Source organism: Paramisgurnus dabryanus, chromosome 24, assembly GCF_030506205.2.
Source record: "Paramisgurnus dabryanus chromosome 24, PD_genome_1.1, whole genome shotgun sequence".
Lineage (NCBI taxonomy): Eukaryota > Metazoa > Chordata > Actinopteri > Cypriniformes > Cobitidae > Paramisgurnus > Paramisgurnus dabryanus.
The window spans coordinates 16,303,759-16,319,359 of NC_133360.1; the positions used below are offsets into that span (position 1 = coordinate 16,303,759).

Consider the following 15,601-nt stretch of genomic DNA (forward strand, 5'->3'; position numbering starts at 1 on the left):
TCAGATTTCGTGCACTCCGCCTTTAATCCAAAGTGATTTACAGTGCATTCAAGCTATACATGTTATCAGTATGTGTTCCCTAGGATTAAACCAATGACATTTTCAACTGCTGAATCGCAATTTATACTTCTGTGTAGGACCTAAGTTGTGGCTGTGCGTAGCCTGACACACATCTCTTCAAAAACGTAAGAAAACATCATTACTACGCGGGCCACAAGTTCTGTGATTGGTCTGCTAGAACCTTAGCCTGGTCCAACCAGACTCTCGTACATTCATTTCATTTGTACAGAGAGTCTGGCCACGCTCCATCGCAAAGCGTTACTTCCGTTAAGGAGGGTCCATTGTTGAAGTTTAAAACTATTGGATCTGCCCAGAGTCACTCAGGATCTGCCAAAGCCAATCGCTAACGTGTGGTCGTGACGTATATCATGCACCGAAACCGTCCGAAAACAACAAGTCAGAATAATCAGACAAACAAAACTTAGCAAACCTGGTTCTTGCTCCAGCTTTAACTTCTGTATATTCGCCAGTTTAGCAACAACGGACCGAATAGCTTTTCTCACGTCTTTCTCCGCTGCCATTACTGAACTACAACTCAAACTGACGCACAACCTCAACGTCATCGTTCTTAGCCACCCCCATCTGTTCGCTGATTGGTCCTGCAGATTTTTGCAGGAGAAAACGAAACTCTATAGAGCAATCCCAGACGTACTGCTGAAGCGAAATGAAAATTAAGCGGAAGCATGTAGGAGGGCGGAGCCAGGCTACTAGAACCTCTCCCTTAGGTCAAAAAAAATTTGCGTTGCCTGTGTTCACATACATTTTTCCGCTTGCGACTTTAAAAACAAAAATTGAGCAATAAGTTGAGGAGTGATATTTAGCAACTCAAGCTGCAACAAAGGTCACTGTCCATTTGCCTTCATCCCTGTTAACGCTTCTCTAATGCAGGGTTCACACACGCGGTAGACGCGGCAAGCGCGAGTGATTTACATGCTAAGGCAATGCAAAGACGCGATTAGGCATCCTGCGGTGCGGTACACGCAGTAAGCACAGTGCAAATGACGCAGCGCGGATGCCGCGTTTCCTGTGAATTGAGTGTTGCCGTGGGAAATGCGTGAGTTGAAAAATCTGAACTTCGATGGAATTCCGCACCATGTTAACCAATCAGGACTTTGCTGAAGTAGTGACGTGATTACAGGAAGCAAGCGGAGTGGCAGGGTCTCAGCTGAGTCGCAGAAGCCCCTCCCATGACGGGAATTTACGCGTGAATGTCTCGAATGACTACAATTTCACGCTGGGCTTTCACGCGCGAATGAACTTTAATGTTTAAGCGTCCAGCTACGCGTGAATAGCGCATTTTTGCCACCTCTACCGCGGCTGGTGGGAATGCACCATAACAACGTACACAACAAGCTGCCTCTACTTCGGCTTTTGCCCTGATTTTGTAACATGCCCGTAGACATTGACTACTAGTGATCTGCATGTGTAATTGCACGTTGGCGCAAACAACGACAGAGAAGTTTAAAAGAAAACTGACACGCAGCCATTTTAAACATTTTAGCTGAAGAACATTTTTACGTGTCAAGAAATTAAACAACTATGCTACCCTAATGGCATAAATGGCTTTTCCATATACACGCCCAGTTCCGTTTATGAAAAAAACTAGGTGAGAATCCAGGTTTTATGGGTGGTAAAATTTCAATATGGAACATGACCCAAAAAACACAATCAAAGAGTTCACAGTTAAACGCAGCCAAATTGACTTCAGTTTCCACAGATCTGTGATGTTAGTGAATGGGACTTCTGTTCAACTCTCTACTGAAGCAGCAGACTATGCGGCTTTCAGCAATTGAACACATGAGTCACATCCTGCAAGCCTTCACATCATCTCAACTATGAGCTCACATCATCATCTCAGCAGACATGCTGAGGCTACCCTCTGTCTGTGTTTAAAGTCGGTCTACCACAAGTTTAGGACTGTATACTTTTATTTGTGAAATGATATCGAACCCCTAATGATTTTCACATGTGCTTGAAAGACAAATGTCACCCTAATGGATGATAAAATAAAACATAGACGTATTTAGGGACCACAATATCATAGAGACTCTTTAAACATGTGCTACTATGCAATTACTTACTGTAGCAGTAAGTACCAAAACCCATAACACCCTAGTGACCACCTAAAAATGCCCCAGCAACCAAACAGAACATCATCTGGTGGTGAGTTTTTCTAACCTTCTTTATGTATTTTTATAATTTTCCTGGTATTAGGGCTGCACGATATTAAAGACAAAATGTGATATGCAATGACGATATGCAATATGGTAATGCTTTAAGTTTGAAAAATCAATTTGAATTATACAACATACATGTTTCATAGTCTTTTCTCATAATTAATCACACACAAGCACTCATTGTTCTTAGCTATTGCAAACTATTGCCATATTGCAAACTATTACCATATGTTCATCTGCAATATTTCCATAATATTGTGTAGTCCTATTTTATATAATTTTCCTTTATATATATATATATATATATATATATATATATATATATATATATATATATATATATATATATATATATATATATATATATATATATAGTAATTTTAGTGCAAAGAAATAATATTAATTCAACATATTTTTGGTTACTTTAACTCAACAAATTAAGTTTTAATTTAATGTTTTAATTTTATTCTAAAATCTTTTTTTTCCAAAAAGTTGGTTCAACTTAAAAAATTCTAAAAATGGTTGGGTTATTTTAGACCCATTATGGGTACATATTGGACAAAACACATGCTGGGTAAAAAAGGACATTCATGCTGGGTTAAAAATGACTCAATGTTGGGTTGTTGTTACGCAACCATGGGGTATAATAATCTAGCAGTTGGGTTAAAACAACCCAGCATTGGGTTAATTTTAACCCTGCGGTGTGTTCTGTCCAATACCCATTATGGGTAAAAAATAACCCAGACATTTTTAAGTTACGTACTGTATTTGCCTGAAAATTTTGAGTAAATTTACCCTTAAAATATTAGTTGACACAACAGTTTTTACACAATTTTTGTTGAATGAACTTAAAATTGTATCTTTAATTACATTGTAGAAATAAAAATACATTGGACTGCTACAAATAAACTTATGTCATAGCACTGAAACATCACACTCCCTATACGTCCCACAGGAAAGACTTGTGAAGTTTAAATTTATGGGTCTGTAGTGAACACAAGATCTAAAGCTTTTACTCAAATCCTGCAAGATTTAATACATGACAGTTTAAGAATGCAGAAACTCTCAACTGCACCTTTAACCATCCACCAACAATGAAACAGATACTTAACCCCCTTCGCCAGTGAAATGCAACTGACCCTGAGTAGAGTAGTTTCAGATTTCAGTCTGTTCATCCAACACATCTTTAAATCCCTGTATCAAAAATCATAGTCACTCAGGAACTTATGTTGGCCAAAGTGAGAAGTAACTGAAAAGTACAGAGGAGTTATAATATAAGAAACATATGGGCACATGTAATGGCATTTGTTCTGGGTCAGAGGTTGTAAAAATTAAAGCCAACAAGCAAAAATTTAACCGGCACACACTTTTAAAATGTCTAAAGGGTTAACTTTGATAAATAATAACCTCCCTGTGTCTCAGATGCCCAAAATAGAAACTCTTTTCCGTATTTGCTCTTAAACCGTTACAGACACCCACACCTGTGACCTATTTGAACAGCCATTGTTTTGATGGATTTCACATTTTTTGATGGAGGTCTACAGCACAAGATCATGTTTAACAAAGCTAAGCAAGACTGATCTGTTATTTTCTGTCTGGTGACCTTTTTTGCCTCACAGGTGTAAAAAAACAGATGCAGATGAAGCAACAACAGACACATCTTTTCATTTCACTTCCCAACCAATGAAATCCCTGATCCATAAAGGATGCTACTGTTAGTGTGGAGAGGAGACAAACGGCAAGATGCCTACATCTAAGCAAACATCTGAAAAATCTGAAAAACAAAAGTGGTTTGTGACCATGCCGGTACAATGCTAAAGTGTTGTGGATTTACCGTTCCAACCCCAAGTATAATCCCACCTCATGGTATCTATGCCCCGGTTATCTTTTATGGTAAGTCTATGAAATACTTTCAAATAGATGAAGTCTGACAAAACCCGTTTTAAAACCCCTAAAAACTAACTAAAAAAACACTGTTGTTCATTATGTATATGTGAGAGGAAACCATACTTTCATTAAAAATAAGAGAAACAGCCATTTTCATGGAAAACTGTTCCAGACTCCAGACAGCCATTCGTCACAGCAAACAGATGTTTGCCTGGCTCCTGCATCCCTTTTTCCACTCAAACAGGATCTTTCCCAGGCATTGCCAAAATTCCCCCAAGAGTCATTCTCTTCAAAGACTTTGCCAGCTCTGGGCCTTTCCTGTGACCTCAGACCAAAACGGACTTTTCTACAGTATCTCTTATACAGTGTTAAGAGGGATAAAATTAACTGATATGTGGCCAAAATCTACCATAAAGAGAAAAATACGACAAAACAAGATTAAACAAGACGTAATCTAATATCTGTGAGGACATTTAGCCGAGGTTGATATCTAAAGTGCTTATCTCTACTTTCCATCCAGACCACAATTGATGGTCCTGTGATCTGGAAAATTCAAACCCCTAGAGATATGAAACTCTTGAAAACACATGCATTTCTGTGGTAGGGTTTACTTTAACCTACTTTAACCTGGAGGGTATTTTTTTGTGCAATGAAGTAAAGCAACATGCCCATAGATTCCTGCAGTGTTGTTATCCGCTCAGAATCATTCATCATCCAAGATGTTTGGCTGAGGCACACAATGCTGACTGGCTCAGCACAATCATGGGCAGAAACCAAATAACAGGAAACCCGACACACTCACACATTCAGTGCAGGTGCACTATAAGCTAAATACAGTGTCAAAGCTAATGAGGTACAAAAAATCTTTTTTTTTCTAGCAAAATAAACTGCATTTGGGTTTGGCACAACAGTAAATTGGTCGTCTTTATTTTCATAAAGTTGTGCCATCAGTGCCATAAGATGACATTAAGTACTTAAACTCTATTGCACTTAAGGGATAGTTCGGCCAAAAACGATATTAAACCCATGATTTACTCACCCCCAAGCTGTCCGAGTTGCATATGTCCATCGTTTTTCAGACAAACACATTTTCGGATATTTTAGAAAATATTTTAGATCTTTCTGTTGATTAAATGTAATGTTACGGGGTCCAGCAATAGTCCACGACCTTCAAGTCCAAAAAAAGTGCGTCCATCCTTCACAAATTAAATCCAAACGGCTCCAGGATGATAAACAAAGGTCTTCTGTGGGTAATCCGTGCGGTGTTGTTGTAGAAATATCCATATTTAAAATGTTATTAACGTTATAAACTACCTTCCGGTAGCGCCGCCATCTTAGACTCAGGAGAGAGTATTAGCGTAGTGTACGCACTTTTCTTAGTGACGTATGACAAATTCGGAGGGCGGGGGGACAGAGCAGCAGCAGAGAAACTCTGTACGCTGCGTAAGCTCTCATCCTGAATGCGCATCACTCTAAGATGGCGGCGCTACCGGAAGGTAGTTTATAACGTTAATAACATTTTAAATATGGATATTTCTACAACAACACCGCACGGATTACCCACAGAAGACCTTTGTTTATCATCCTGGAGCCGTTTGGATTTAATTTGTGAAGGATGGACGCACTTTTTTGGACTTGAAGGTCGTGGACTATTGCTGGCCCCCGTAACATTACATTTAATCAACAGAAAGATCTAAAATATTTTCTAAAATATCCGAAAATGTGTTTGTCTGAAAAACGATGGACATATGCAACTCGGACAGCTTGGGGGTGAGTAAATCATGGGTTTAATATCGTTTTTGGCCGAACTATCCCTTTAGGATGATCCAACTCACTTTACTAACCAGCCAACTTGTGTGAGTACCACGGCTAAGCGGTTAGCACGCTGAAATTTTGAAATGTGGTGCTCATGAGTGATGCAAGTTTGAATCTGGGTCATATCTCTTTCTTCTGTCTGTTCTCTATGCTTTAAATTAAAGGTTGCACAAGACATATAAATTTATCTGTCATGGGTGAAGGGTGAGACCACCAAGGGGAAAATTTATAGCTCTTCTAAAACTTACTACATAATTAATGGAAACCTAAATTATGTCACTATGCCTAACTCAGTGTAGAAGCAGAACCAGACTTGCTCTTAACAACAATTTAATTCAATTCAAATGTATTTCTAAACATTTTTTTTTTTTATTAAAGTTTATGAAGGTACATGACTTTATTTTAAATAATGTTTAATGTTTTAAATTGTTTATAATGAACCTGCCATGTTAAACATTAAAAAATAATAACTGTCAAATTTGATTTCATGGGGACTTTAAGGATTGGAAAGTGGTATTACAGAACTCCTAACCTCTAATTTATCTCCCATCCACTGATTTCTTCGGAAGAGTATACAAGTTTATATTTAAAAGGGATCTGCCTTACCCGCAGCTTCACATCTGATGGCTATCTGACCACAGAATGACTGACTACATGCTTGCTGAGCTTTGATCCGTCTCTCATTAGGCCTTTCAAAACATGAGAAACTAACCAATGATGAAGCGGCAGGGGGCACGACGCTGACACAAAAATCATCCATTCATAAGCCTAACAAGCTGGTGCCTTTCCTTTCAGGATAGCAAACATAGAGGAACACAAAATATTTACTTAGATAAATGATGATTGAATTTAGAACAAAATTACTGGAGAAACAGTTGGCGCCTGTAGCCCTTTCGTCCAGGCCGAAAAGCCTTATTATTCCGGGGGCATGTTGGGTAAAAGAGGTGTGTGCGGTTAAAATGTCAGTGTGGTGAAGTGTTATTTATTTTCACAAACATCACCCCATAAATACACACATGGATGTCTCCACTGTTTTCACCAATCAGGAGCTCTGACAGGAATACGTCTACTCTTTCTCCTTTGAATGGGTTATAGCAGGACAGTGCTGACTTGACTACTGTAGTCAGTACATGTCAAAGGTCCTTTAATATCCTTAAAGCTTTCTCTATTCCTAATTCACTTGCAATGATGTGTAGGAAAATAATTTGTTTGTAAAGAATTGAGCACTGTTCTCAGAATCTGTAATTTATGCAAATATAATCCTGAACATTTTGTTTATTTTAAAATATATACCAAATAAAACAAATTTTCCATTGTATAATCATGTTAACCAAATTGGAACCATGATATTTGTCATAGAACTATGGTTATACAAATGATAACCATAGTTACTATAGTTTAACTTTAATAAACCATTGTTAATAATGTTTATGTGCTCCAAATATGATCTTCTATTACAGCCATCCATCATCCCAAGTTTTAGTGAAACTCTCATTACTCTTATTAATTGCTTTATTTATTGACAATACATTTTAAAGGTGCAATGTGTACATTTTAGGAGGATCTATTGACAGAAATGCAATATAATATACGGTTTATAACTTTATTATCACTGGTGTACAAAGAACTTACATAATGAAGTGTTATGTTTTTATCACCAGAATGAGCCATTTCTAACTACATACACCCCGGGTCCCCTTAAATGGAAAGTCGCCATTTTGCGCCGCCATGTTTCTACAGTAGCCGCAAACGGACAAACTGATCTACAAAGCATGTTTTGTCACTATATTGACCTCATTGTTTGACTAGCTACTCTCTGCGGTCTCAGATTATTACATCTTTGTCCTTTGTTGGCCACCATAGCTTCTCTATGTTCATGGAAAGGGAGTGTGCTGTGGTTGTGTCTAGAAGGGAAACTGCAACCGCCGAAACCTTGTAAAATCTGGATGAGTGCTGTTCCTAATCCTATCCCTAAACCCAACATCTTGTGAGATTTCGGCATTTGCTGTATCCCTTTTAGCCAAAACTGTGAGCTGTGGACTGTGTTCACACCACCACCGACGAGAGCATCAATAAAAGCTCTGGCTGTCCTGCCAACGACGCTATAGAAAAGGTGTAGTGGAATCTCTGATGCTCGTATGCATTCTCTAAACTCCTCTCAAGCGGAGGTTTCCCCCTTCCGATTGGTTACTCATAGCTCATTACCATAAAGTTGAGCTGATTTTAACTCTCCTAAACGCTCACACCGTACGACGCGCTCTCATTGAAAATGAATAACTTCTGGCAACTTTGACACTCTCGCCGGTGGCAGTGTGAACCCACAGTAAGCCGTTGATTGCAATTCACAACCTCACCACTAGATGCCACTGAAATTTACACACTGCACCTTTAATATAAATAATGGATACAAGGAAATTGACTTTTATACCAGCTGCTATGGCATTTTGGCAGAAACTGTTGTTACAATAGTAATTTTGTGAGGGATTAAAAACCCACCAAAGTTTCCTAATGTGCAGCTTTGGTTGATGTATTTTTAACAGGAACAGGAAAGTGTAGGGTGGAGCATATTGAGTGGCTCCTCCTCCTTTTAAAACATTTGCCTCACAGTAGAGGTCTTCACGGGTCCACTTAGATCCGAAAACCGAGGTCCGACCTCGGGTCTAAAAGTTTCAAATGTGCCTCGGACACGGGTCGGGTACAATAATAGCGGCATCGGGTCTCGGGTAATTTAAAAATGAATGTGTTTTTTCTGAACGGACCCGAGAAGACCCGAACTCTCTCGCCTGTGTGCGTCAATGTCCTTTTCAAACCTCTCATCTGTTTGCCAAGAGCGCTTGCGACATTGTGTGGTTGTCGGAAGGTTCATTTTCGTTGAGACAGACATGTCAGTCAATTATAAATGTACATTTTAGCGGTTACGTTGGTGTCGTCGTCAGATAACAAAGTAAAACGAATGGAGTAGCTCGCCAAATTGGTTGCAAGGCCACCGGAGTTTCTTTCTGTCTGACTGCTGCGCGTGGGTCTGCAGAATGCACACACATCAGTGCCGTTTACATTCGGTTCCAGTCGGGTTAAAAAAATAATTTCACTAGTTCGGGTCGGACTCGGGTCTAATTTTCTCGGGTTTGTCTCGGGTCGGGTCTTTCTTTAAAAATGTTTTATTTATGCACGTCGGGTTCGGGTATGAAGTGTTTCGGGTCGGGTACATTTCTTTGGACCCGATAAGACCTCTACCTCACAGCCTGACATCTGATGAGAAGCTGAAGTCTTAAAAATCATTGATCCGTAAGTTTATATCTTCTAAATGTAAATTTTGTCCGTTTTTAAGCACACTTCTTTATAAATACCCTTGAAGCTTACATACATACTAAAAGCCAAAATATTATAATTTTAATATCATGGGGACTTTAAAATTGCAGTCAGGGAGTTTTAGCGGCATCTAGCGGAAAGACTGTGAATTGCAACCAACGTCCCTTTCAAAACGCATAGTGAAGCTATGGTAGCCGCCACACGACAAACACGTCATCGTCTGAGACAACGTAGTGACAAAACGCGCTCTATAGAGCAATTTGTCCGTTTAGGGCTACTGTAGAAACATGACGGTGACTTCCATGTAAGGGGCCCCGCGGTGTATGTAGATAAAAATGGCTCATTCTAAGGTAATAAAAACAATACAGTTCATTATGTAAGGTCTTAACACACCGCTAAAACATGGTTATGTATATTATATTGCATTTTTTGTCAACACATCCTTATAAAATTGCACATTTAACAGCGCTGTTAATGTACAATGTTATGAACTTTAACATCGCTGGTAAATACTAAATTACTGAATTTGTGTAATTATAATAATTGCAGACAGACTTTCTAGAGGTTTCTGGACCCTTCCCTCATGACCAGTAGGCGCGGCCACAGTAGCTCTCAGGATTGCGTAACCACGCAGCCGATAAACATTTCAACAACGCAATATGAATTTCAACTTCAATTTATTTCCAACCTGCAACACATTAAAGTTATCTATAATAGAAAGCAAAAGTCTTAACTGCCTACCCAGACAACTTAAACCACAGAAAAATTTATGTAATGTGTTTTAAGCTTTATTCCAGTGTGGTTCCCTTCCACCAGATCCCAGACTCCAACACATTATTAGTAGATATTCACAGAGACCATTATACTTTCTAATAAAAGCAGTTAAATTCCCATTATACCCATTAAATTCATTTGAAATACTGTGATGGTTTCTATTGTAATGACAAAAATATAAGTTATATTATACTATAGTGGGGCTTAAATATGTTCCAGCTCACTAGTAGTCTGGTGCATGCTTGTACCTACCTTTCTGTAGGCAAGCTGCAAGTAGTTGTAGGGAATTCTTCTGCTGAAATCTTGAATGACATCTTCACTAACTTTATGCATAGACTGAGGTCCTAACTTTCCCTCGATGCATTCATTCATACAATGCGCCCTATAAAGAATCACTTCAAAGAAAGTATCCTCCTTAAAGTCACCAAAACGATGCTGATCTCTGCATCTCAACCTGCACGTGATCCTTGTGTGGCGCACTTCAGAGAAAGAGTTCAGCGCGCTCTCCATGTAGCGCACAACATCGCTATAGTCCCCTTTATAAAAAGCGTCAACTCCGCTATCGTAAAGCAGGTCGAAGGGTTGTAGGCTGGCTAATGACAGCACGAGTGACTGGAGGACGCATACTGAAACGCCAAAGATTATAAAGTTCACATCCATCTTCTCCGAAGCTGCTAGTGCGCGAAGTACTGCGCTTTGGTAAATAATGAATAAAATAGTACGTCGCAGAAATATGGTGTTACAAAAGAAAGAGGCTAACGTTAGTGAAAAACGACCGCTTTAAGGCAGTTTTGTTGTCATTCATAATGAATGAGCGATTACCGAGTACGTTTCTGTATTGACCCCCCGTCTCCTCCCCCCTGCCAGTCCAGACCGGTGCAGGCTCCTCCCTTGTCGCCCACACGAAGGGAAAATGACAATGGTTAAAGATGACCCACACTTTCTGACTTTTGCAAAAGTTTAAAAGGAAGTGACGTTTAAAATGTTCTGTAGGGTCACTGTTTTTGATAAAGTTTAGTAAACAGTTATCCCTATTACGCACTAGTATACTTATTTAAAGATATTCCGATGAGATGCTCAGACCGCCACGAACACATATTGTGGCTGGTTTAATGTCTCCCTCTAGAGGAACGAAATCGTACATACACCACTTTTTATGCTTTTTTATTAAAGAACCAGATATAAAAAAATAAAAAATAAAAAATCGACAGTTCACATGTAAAAACAAGAAAGACGGGAAAGACTATAACATGTAAGTCTACATACAGAGACAAAAAAGCGTGAGCAAAATAAACTGATTAAATATATATAAAAATATCACTTAAACTAAAAATAAAATCTTAATAATTAGTACGCCTAATAGTAAATCAATAAATGAACAGAAACATCAATAAGAGGAAAGCAAACGAAAACTTATGTTTACCTCATGTGGCGCTGCGCAGACGAATCGACCTATGACATCAAAGTATCGCTGTTCGAAGCACTCTCGCGGTATTGCGATGTCATACATCTCTGCCTAGCACTGCATAAAGTTGAACACAACTTTACCAAGATATTTTGGGTTGATATTGAAAATTTTATTACAAGAAAACTTAATACAGCTGTTAAATCGGATGGGTCGGATATAATGATTTATGTTAATAATTGTGAAATAGGAAAGGACTAAGCATATGTTATTCAATTACTGATCTTAATGGGGAAGTTTCATGTACACAAAATGAAATGGTCTGGTGGTAAACCCAATTTCTTCCATTTTATCGACGAATTTAAGCAATATTGTAATGTAGTAAACAAATGTAAAAATAAAAAAGCTTTAAGGGCTTCTAATATTATCTGCAAATTTGATATAGACAAGTAATCTGCACCACATATGGGGGTGGGTGTTGTTTTTTGTTTGTTTGTTTTCTCTGGCTATCTTTATGTTATTGTTTTTAGTTTGGATTATATCAATCATTTCCATATGTACACTGACAACATTTACCGTTACATATATTGTTACATTATTCTAACTCTCTTGTTGTTATATATTTATGTTCATATGCAATAAAAAAAAAAGTTGAACACAGCTTATGTTTAACCACTGATCCAAAACAGTGTGTTGTACACTGGCTCTTTTGGTTACAGCTAGAATGTTTAATTTGTTTTCTCGTGCCTCAACTGGTAACCTTGATGCACATAAAATAAAGGTAACAACCAAATTCATGTGTTAATTAAATTCCATTCAAATTTATTAATACAGGTACAAAAAGTTTTTTGTTACAAAGCAACTTAAGTTTACATGCATTGAATAGAAACAAAGAAAAGTACAGAAAATTTCAATCTACTGTAAGCCAGACCCAAAAATCTCAAGGCAACCCACCGCCCCATGCTGAACCAACAAATACTTTCATACTCACAGTGGGGAGGAAATCAAATGTATTTCCTAATAAAAAAAGTAGCCCAATAAGTAGGCTAATGTGAAGTGAAATCTTTAAGAATGTAATTGGACCATAATAATTACCTCACATAATAGCAAACCTTCATATTTCCAACAAAGGATTTGTTTTTATTTTCACTTTCAAATATTTAAGATATTGAAATTATTATTTGTTCATTTAAAGAGCTATATATAGAACAGCTGCCTTCATTTCTCAATGACACAGAATATACATCAAAGCTTAAGTAAAGGTGCTAAAAAGGGTTCTTTGGAGCCATGCCATATAAAGAACCATTTTGCTTCCCTAAAATGTTTTTCACTTTCAATGATTCTGTGCAGCAGGTTCTGTGGATTTCAAAGGTTCTATAGAATAATAATACTTAAATATATTTTAATTCAATATAAGGGACATGTGCAATTTTTTTTTTTACAATATTCTGTTTTTTGTTGTTGATCTTAGGTACTTAAACATAGTCTTTATCAGGATTCTTGAATTTTGGCGGCTTACTAACATTAGCACTGGATCGCAGGTGTGTTGCGCTGCAGATGCACAACAGCACGCCTCCGAATACACAAAGGAAAGCTGCAATGAATCCAGCGAACAGAGATCTGCCGATATCTTTCCTATAAAAATCCAGCACAGAGAGTCAAACAGTCAACATTTTGACCGCCCAAAAAAGAAGCTTACAAAAGTAAATTGGAAACATTATTAATCAGAATGTTTCCCACCTGTTCCCCTGTGTTTCCTCCTGAAAATCAGCAACAATTTCATATATAAACCAGCTGGTTGTTGCCAAAGCACAGAAACCTAGACAAAAGAAGAATGCGGTTAAAGTTGATTTCTAACTGGTATAATAGCAATTGTTACATTTATTACATTTTCTTTCGTAATAATAACTCACTGAATAAATATACCATGAAGGAGTGACAATTATTGATAATGAAACTATGATTTGGTCAAGCAATAACCATATAATGTGTGTGCGTTTAAGGCCCTTTCACTCTAAACACAACAACTATAAAGTTTTAAAAAAGTTATACATTTAAACGAATAGCTTAATGCCACACTTCAACTTAAATGATACAGAGATATTATATTTTTGGTTTACTTACTTAAAGCAATTTTAGCTGCTGAACAATAATACGCTAACGAGCCAATCAAAATCCATTTGAATTTAAAGGGTCCACACACTTAAAATATCATACACTTTAATGTATTAAAAAATAAACGTTACCACTAAGGATGAAAAGACATCCCCCCGTGAAAGAAACTTTGTCCTTCAACCGATCCTCTCCATCCAGACATTTTGTGCAACTGAGTCCAGCGAGACCAAGAAACACACCAATGCCGGAAAGTGCAATGCTGAGGATCATCATTGCTCTTCCCACCCGGATTTCAACTACAACAACACAGAATTCAATGAATACATTTGCATAAGATGACAAATAAGAAATAAGTAACCAAATAAGAACTAACCTGACGGATGTAGGAACGAATTGTAACTTATGCACTTGACCTGAGACGAGCTGTCAATACTGCACTTCATCCACAGGCCTTCAATGATGTCCATAAACGTGACATCTTCATTGTCTTGCTCAATAACTTTCCATTCATTTGTAAACGTAGCTACAATTAACACAAATAATCCACAGATGGACAGAATGTAACCGATAAGTTGAACCGCCATTGTCATAAAAATAAACAATTCTGACGATTTGTTCCTTCTTGTTTCCACAGCTAGAGTTCTTTAGACAGTTGTATTATTTCAGCTCTTCAAACATACAAGAAATACTAGCGGTCAGGATCATGTGTCCACTACTAAAGTATATCAATGCACACTGAGTTGTCTTGCTGTTATTGGGCTGTTATTTATAATAGTCAGTAGGTGTGAACCATCAATGATACAATGACGATCAGAGCAATGAGTCGGTTTTCCTGAAAACAGCGGTATTACAAAATTTAGGTTTTGGGTTGCTTGGTGGTGTGGGTCACATCCTCTGTGGAACACAAATGAGCTCAGGTGCAAAAGCCGCTAAGCGTCACCTCCAACAAAAAATTATATAATGATATTAACCGAATGCTCTCAGCACGTATTATATATTCATCATATAATTTCGCTTCAAATCCACTTAATCCCGACCTCAGTCCATTCAGAAATACCAGTTGTTGGCAGAATAACACCATAATGATTTTGGTTAAAGGATGTTTACTGAATATATTAGGATATTGATCGTATTTTTGAGCCTTTTACATCATTCGGAAAGGACAGAGAAGAGTGACTAGAGATTTTTGCCTGTACCTAGAGGATTTTGCAGCAAAAGACAAATTTGTTAACTACCAATGAAATGACTAAAATGCCATTTGTAAAAAAATAAGGCATTTCAATTACTAACTAATAACATTTTTATTGGCATTAAAGTAAAAATACTGAGCCTAAGTATTAGAGCCTGATATAAAAAATAAGAGATTATCATATGCACATGAAATTCAATCTGTTCACCACACAAAGCTATCATTTGGCTTTAAAAGACTTTCAGTATAACATATTTTAAAATCATCATCCACTTTCTGCGTAGGATAAAAGATCAGTTTTCGACATTATGGAAATTTTGTGTTGCACGAAAAGGTCATAGAGTAACATGAGGGGGAGTTCATGTTTTCAGTCTTCTGTGAACTTTAATGGGAAGGGGTTGATCTGTATGTTTCACGTAAAATGACGTAAAAAGCCCCTTTAAACAAGATAAATCAACACATTCCTGATGACAAATGTGATGAAGTGATACAACATCAGTGTTTCAAAGACACCCATATTAAATCAGAGAACTGTGTGTTTGCAGAACATTATGCAATGTTATTGCACGAACAGCACAGACAAATTCAAAAGAATTTCTATGCAATGCCACATATATGGTCCATAAAGGTATTTGGACATATAGGCAACACTAATGTCTTTGCATCTGATAAAAAATATCAAACCTAGCGGCATCAAACAATATTAGACTTTGTCTCAAAACAACCTAAGGTTTTTTACAGACTGGTCCCAAGGTTACCACATGTAGCTTATCACATTGACTATACACACGTCCCTATATACCAGAAAATGTCAATATATTGTTTTATAACTAAACAAAATGCTTTTTGAAAATGTTTTGCCGTAAAAAG

The 15,601-nt window shown here is 37.6% G+C and overlaps 2 protein-coding genes across 2 annotated transcripts in view; both read right to left on the minus strand.

The window, feature by feature from the left end:
- p3h2 (prolyl 3-hydroxylase 2) overlaps nt 1-10,879 on the minus strand; it is a 50,571-nt gene extending 39,692 nt beyond the window's left edge. Inside the window, exon 1 of the mRNA XM_065247115.2 lies at nt 10,275-10,879. Within this exon, the coding sequence (XP_065103187.1) occupies nt 10,275-10,682 (408 nt within the window). The 5' untranslated portion in view covers nt 10,683-10,879. The remainder of the gene's footprint in view (nt 1-10,274) is intronic.
- A 1,426-nt stretch (nt 10,880-12,305) lies between these two features.
- On the minus strand, nt 12,306-14,769 carry LOC135729462 (claudin-1). Its single transcript, XM_065247149.1, has 4 exons — nt 13,916-14,769; nt 13,674-13,838; nt 13,168-13,246; nt 12,306-13,062 (listed from the first exon to the last, which is right to left on the minus strand). Exons 1-4 carry the CDS (start codon nt 14,130-14,132, stop codon nt 12,903-12,905), a joined length of 621 nt encoding a protein of 206 aa, XP_065103221.1. The 5' UTR covers nt 14,133-14,769; the 3' UTR covers nt 12,306-12,902.
- Between the last annotated feature and the right edge of the window lie 832 nt (nt 14,770-15,601).

What these genes read in the sequence shown, in the direction of transcription:
- LOC135729462 (XM_065247149.1), bottom strand. Translation starts at nt 14,132, where the DNA reads ATGACAATGGCGGTTCAACTTATCGGTTACATTCTGTCCATCTGTGGA. An exon ending in TTCGTTCCTACATCCGTCAG is followed by an intron (nt 13,839 to 13,915) that starts GTTAGTTCTTAT and finishes GTGTTGTTGTAG; the next exon opens with TTGAAATCCGGGTGGGAAGA. An exon ending in GAGGAAACACAGGGGAACAG is followed by an intron (nt 13,063 to 13,167) that starts GTGGGAAACATT and finishes GGATTTTTATAG; the next exon opens with GAAAGATATCGGCAGATCTC.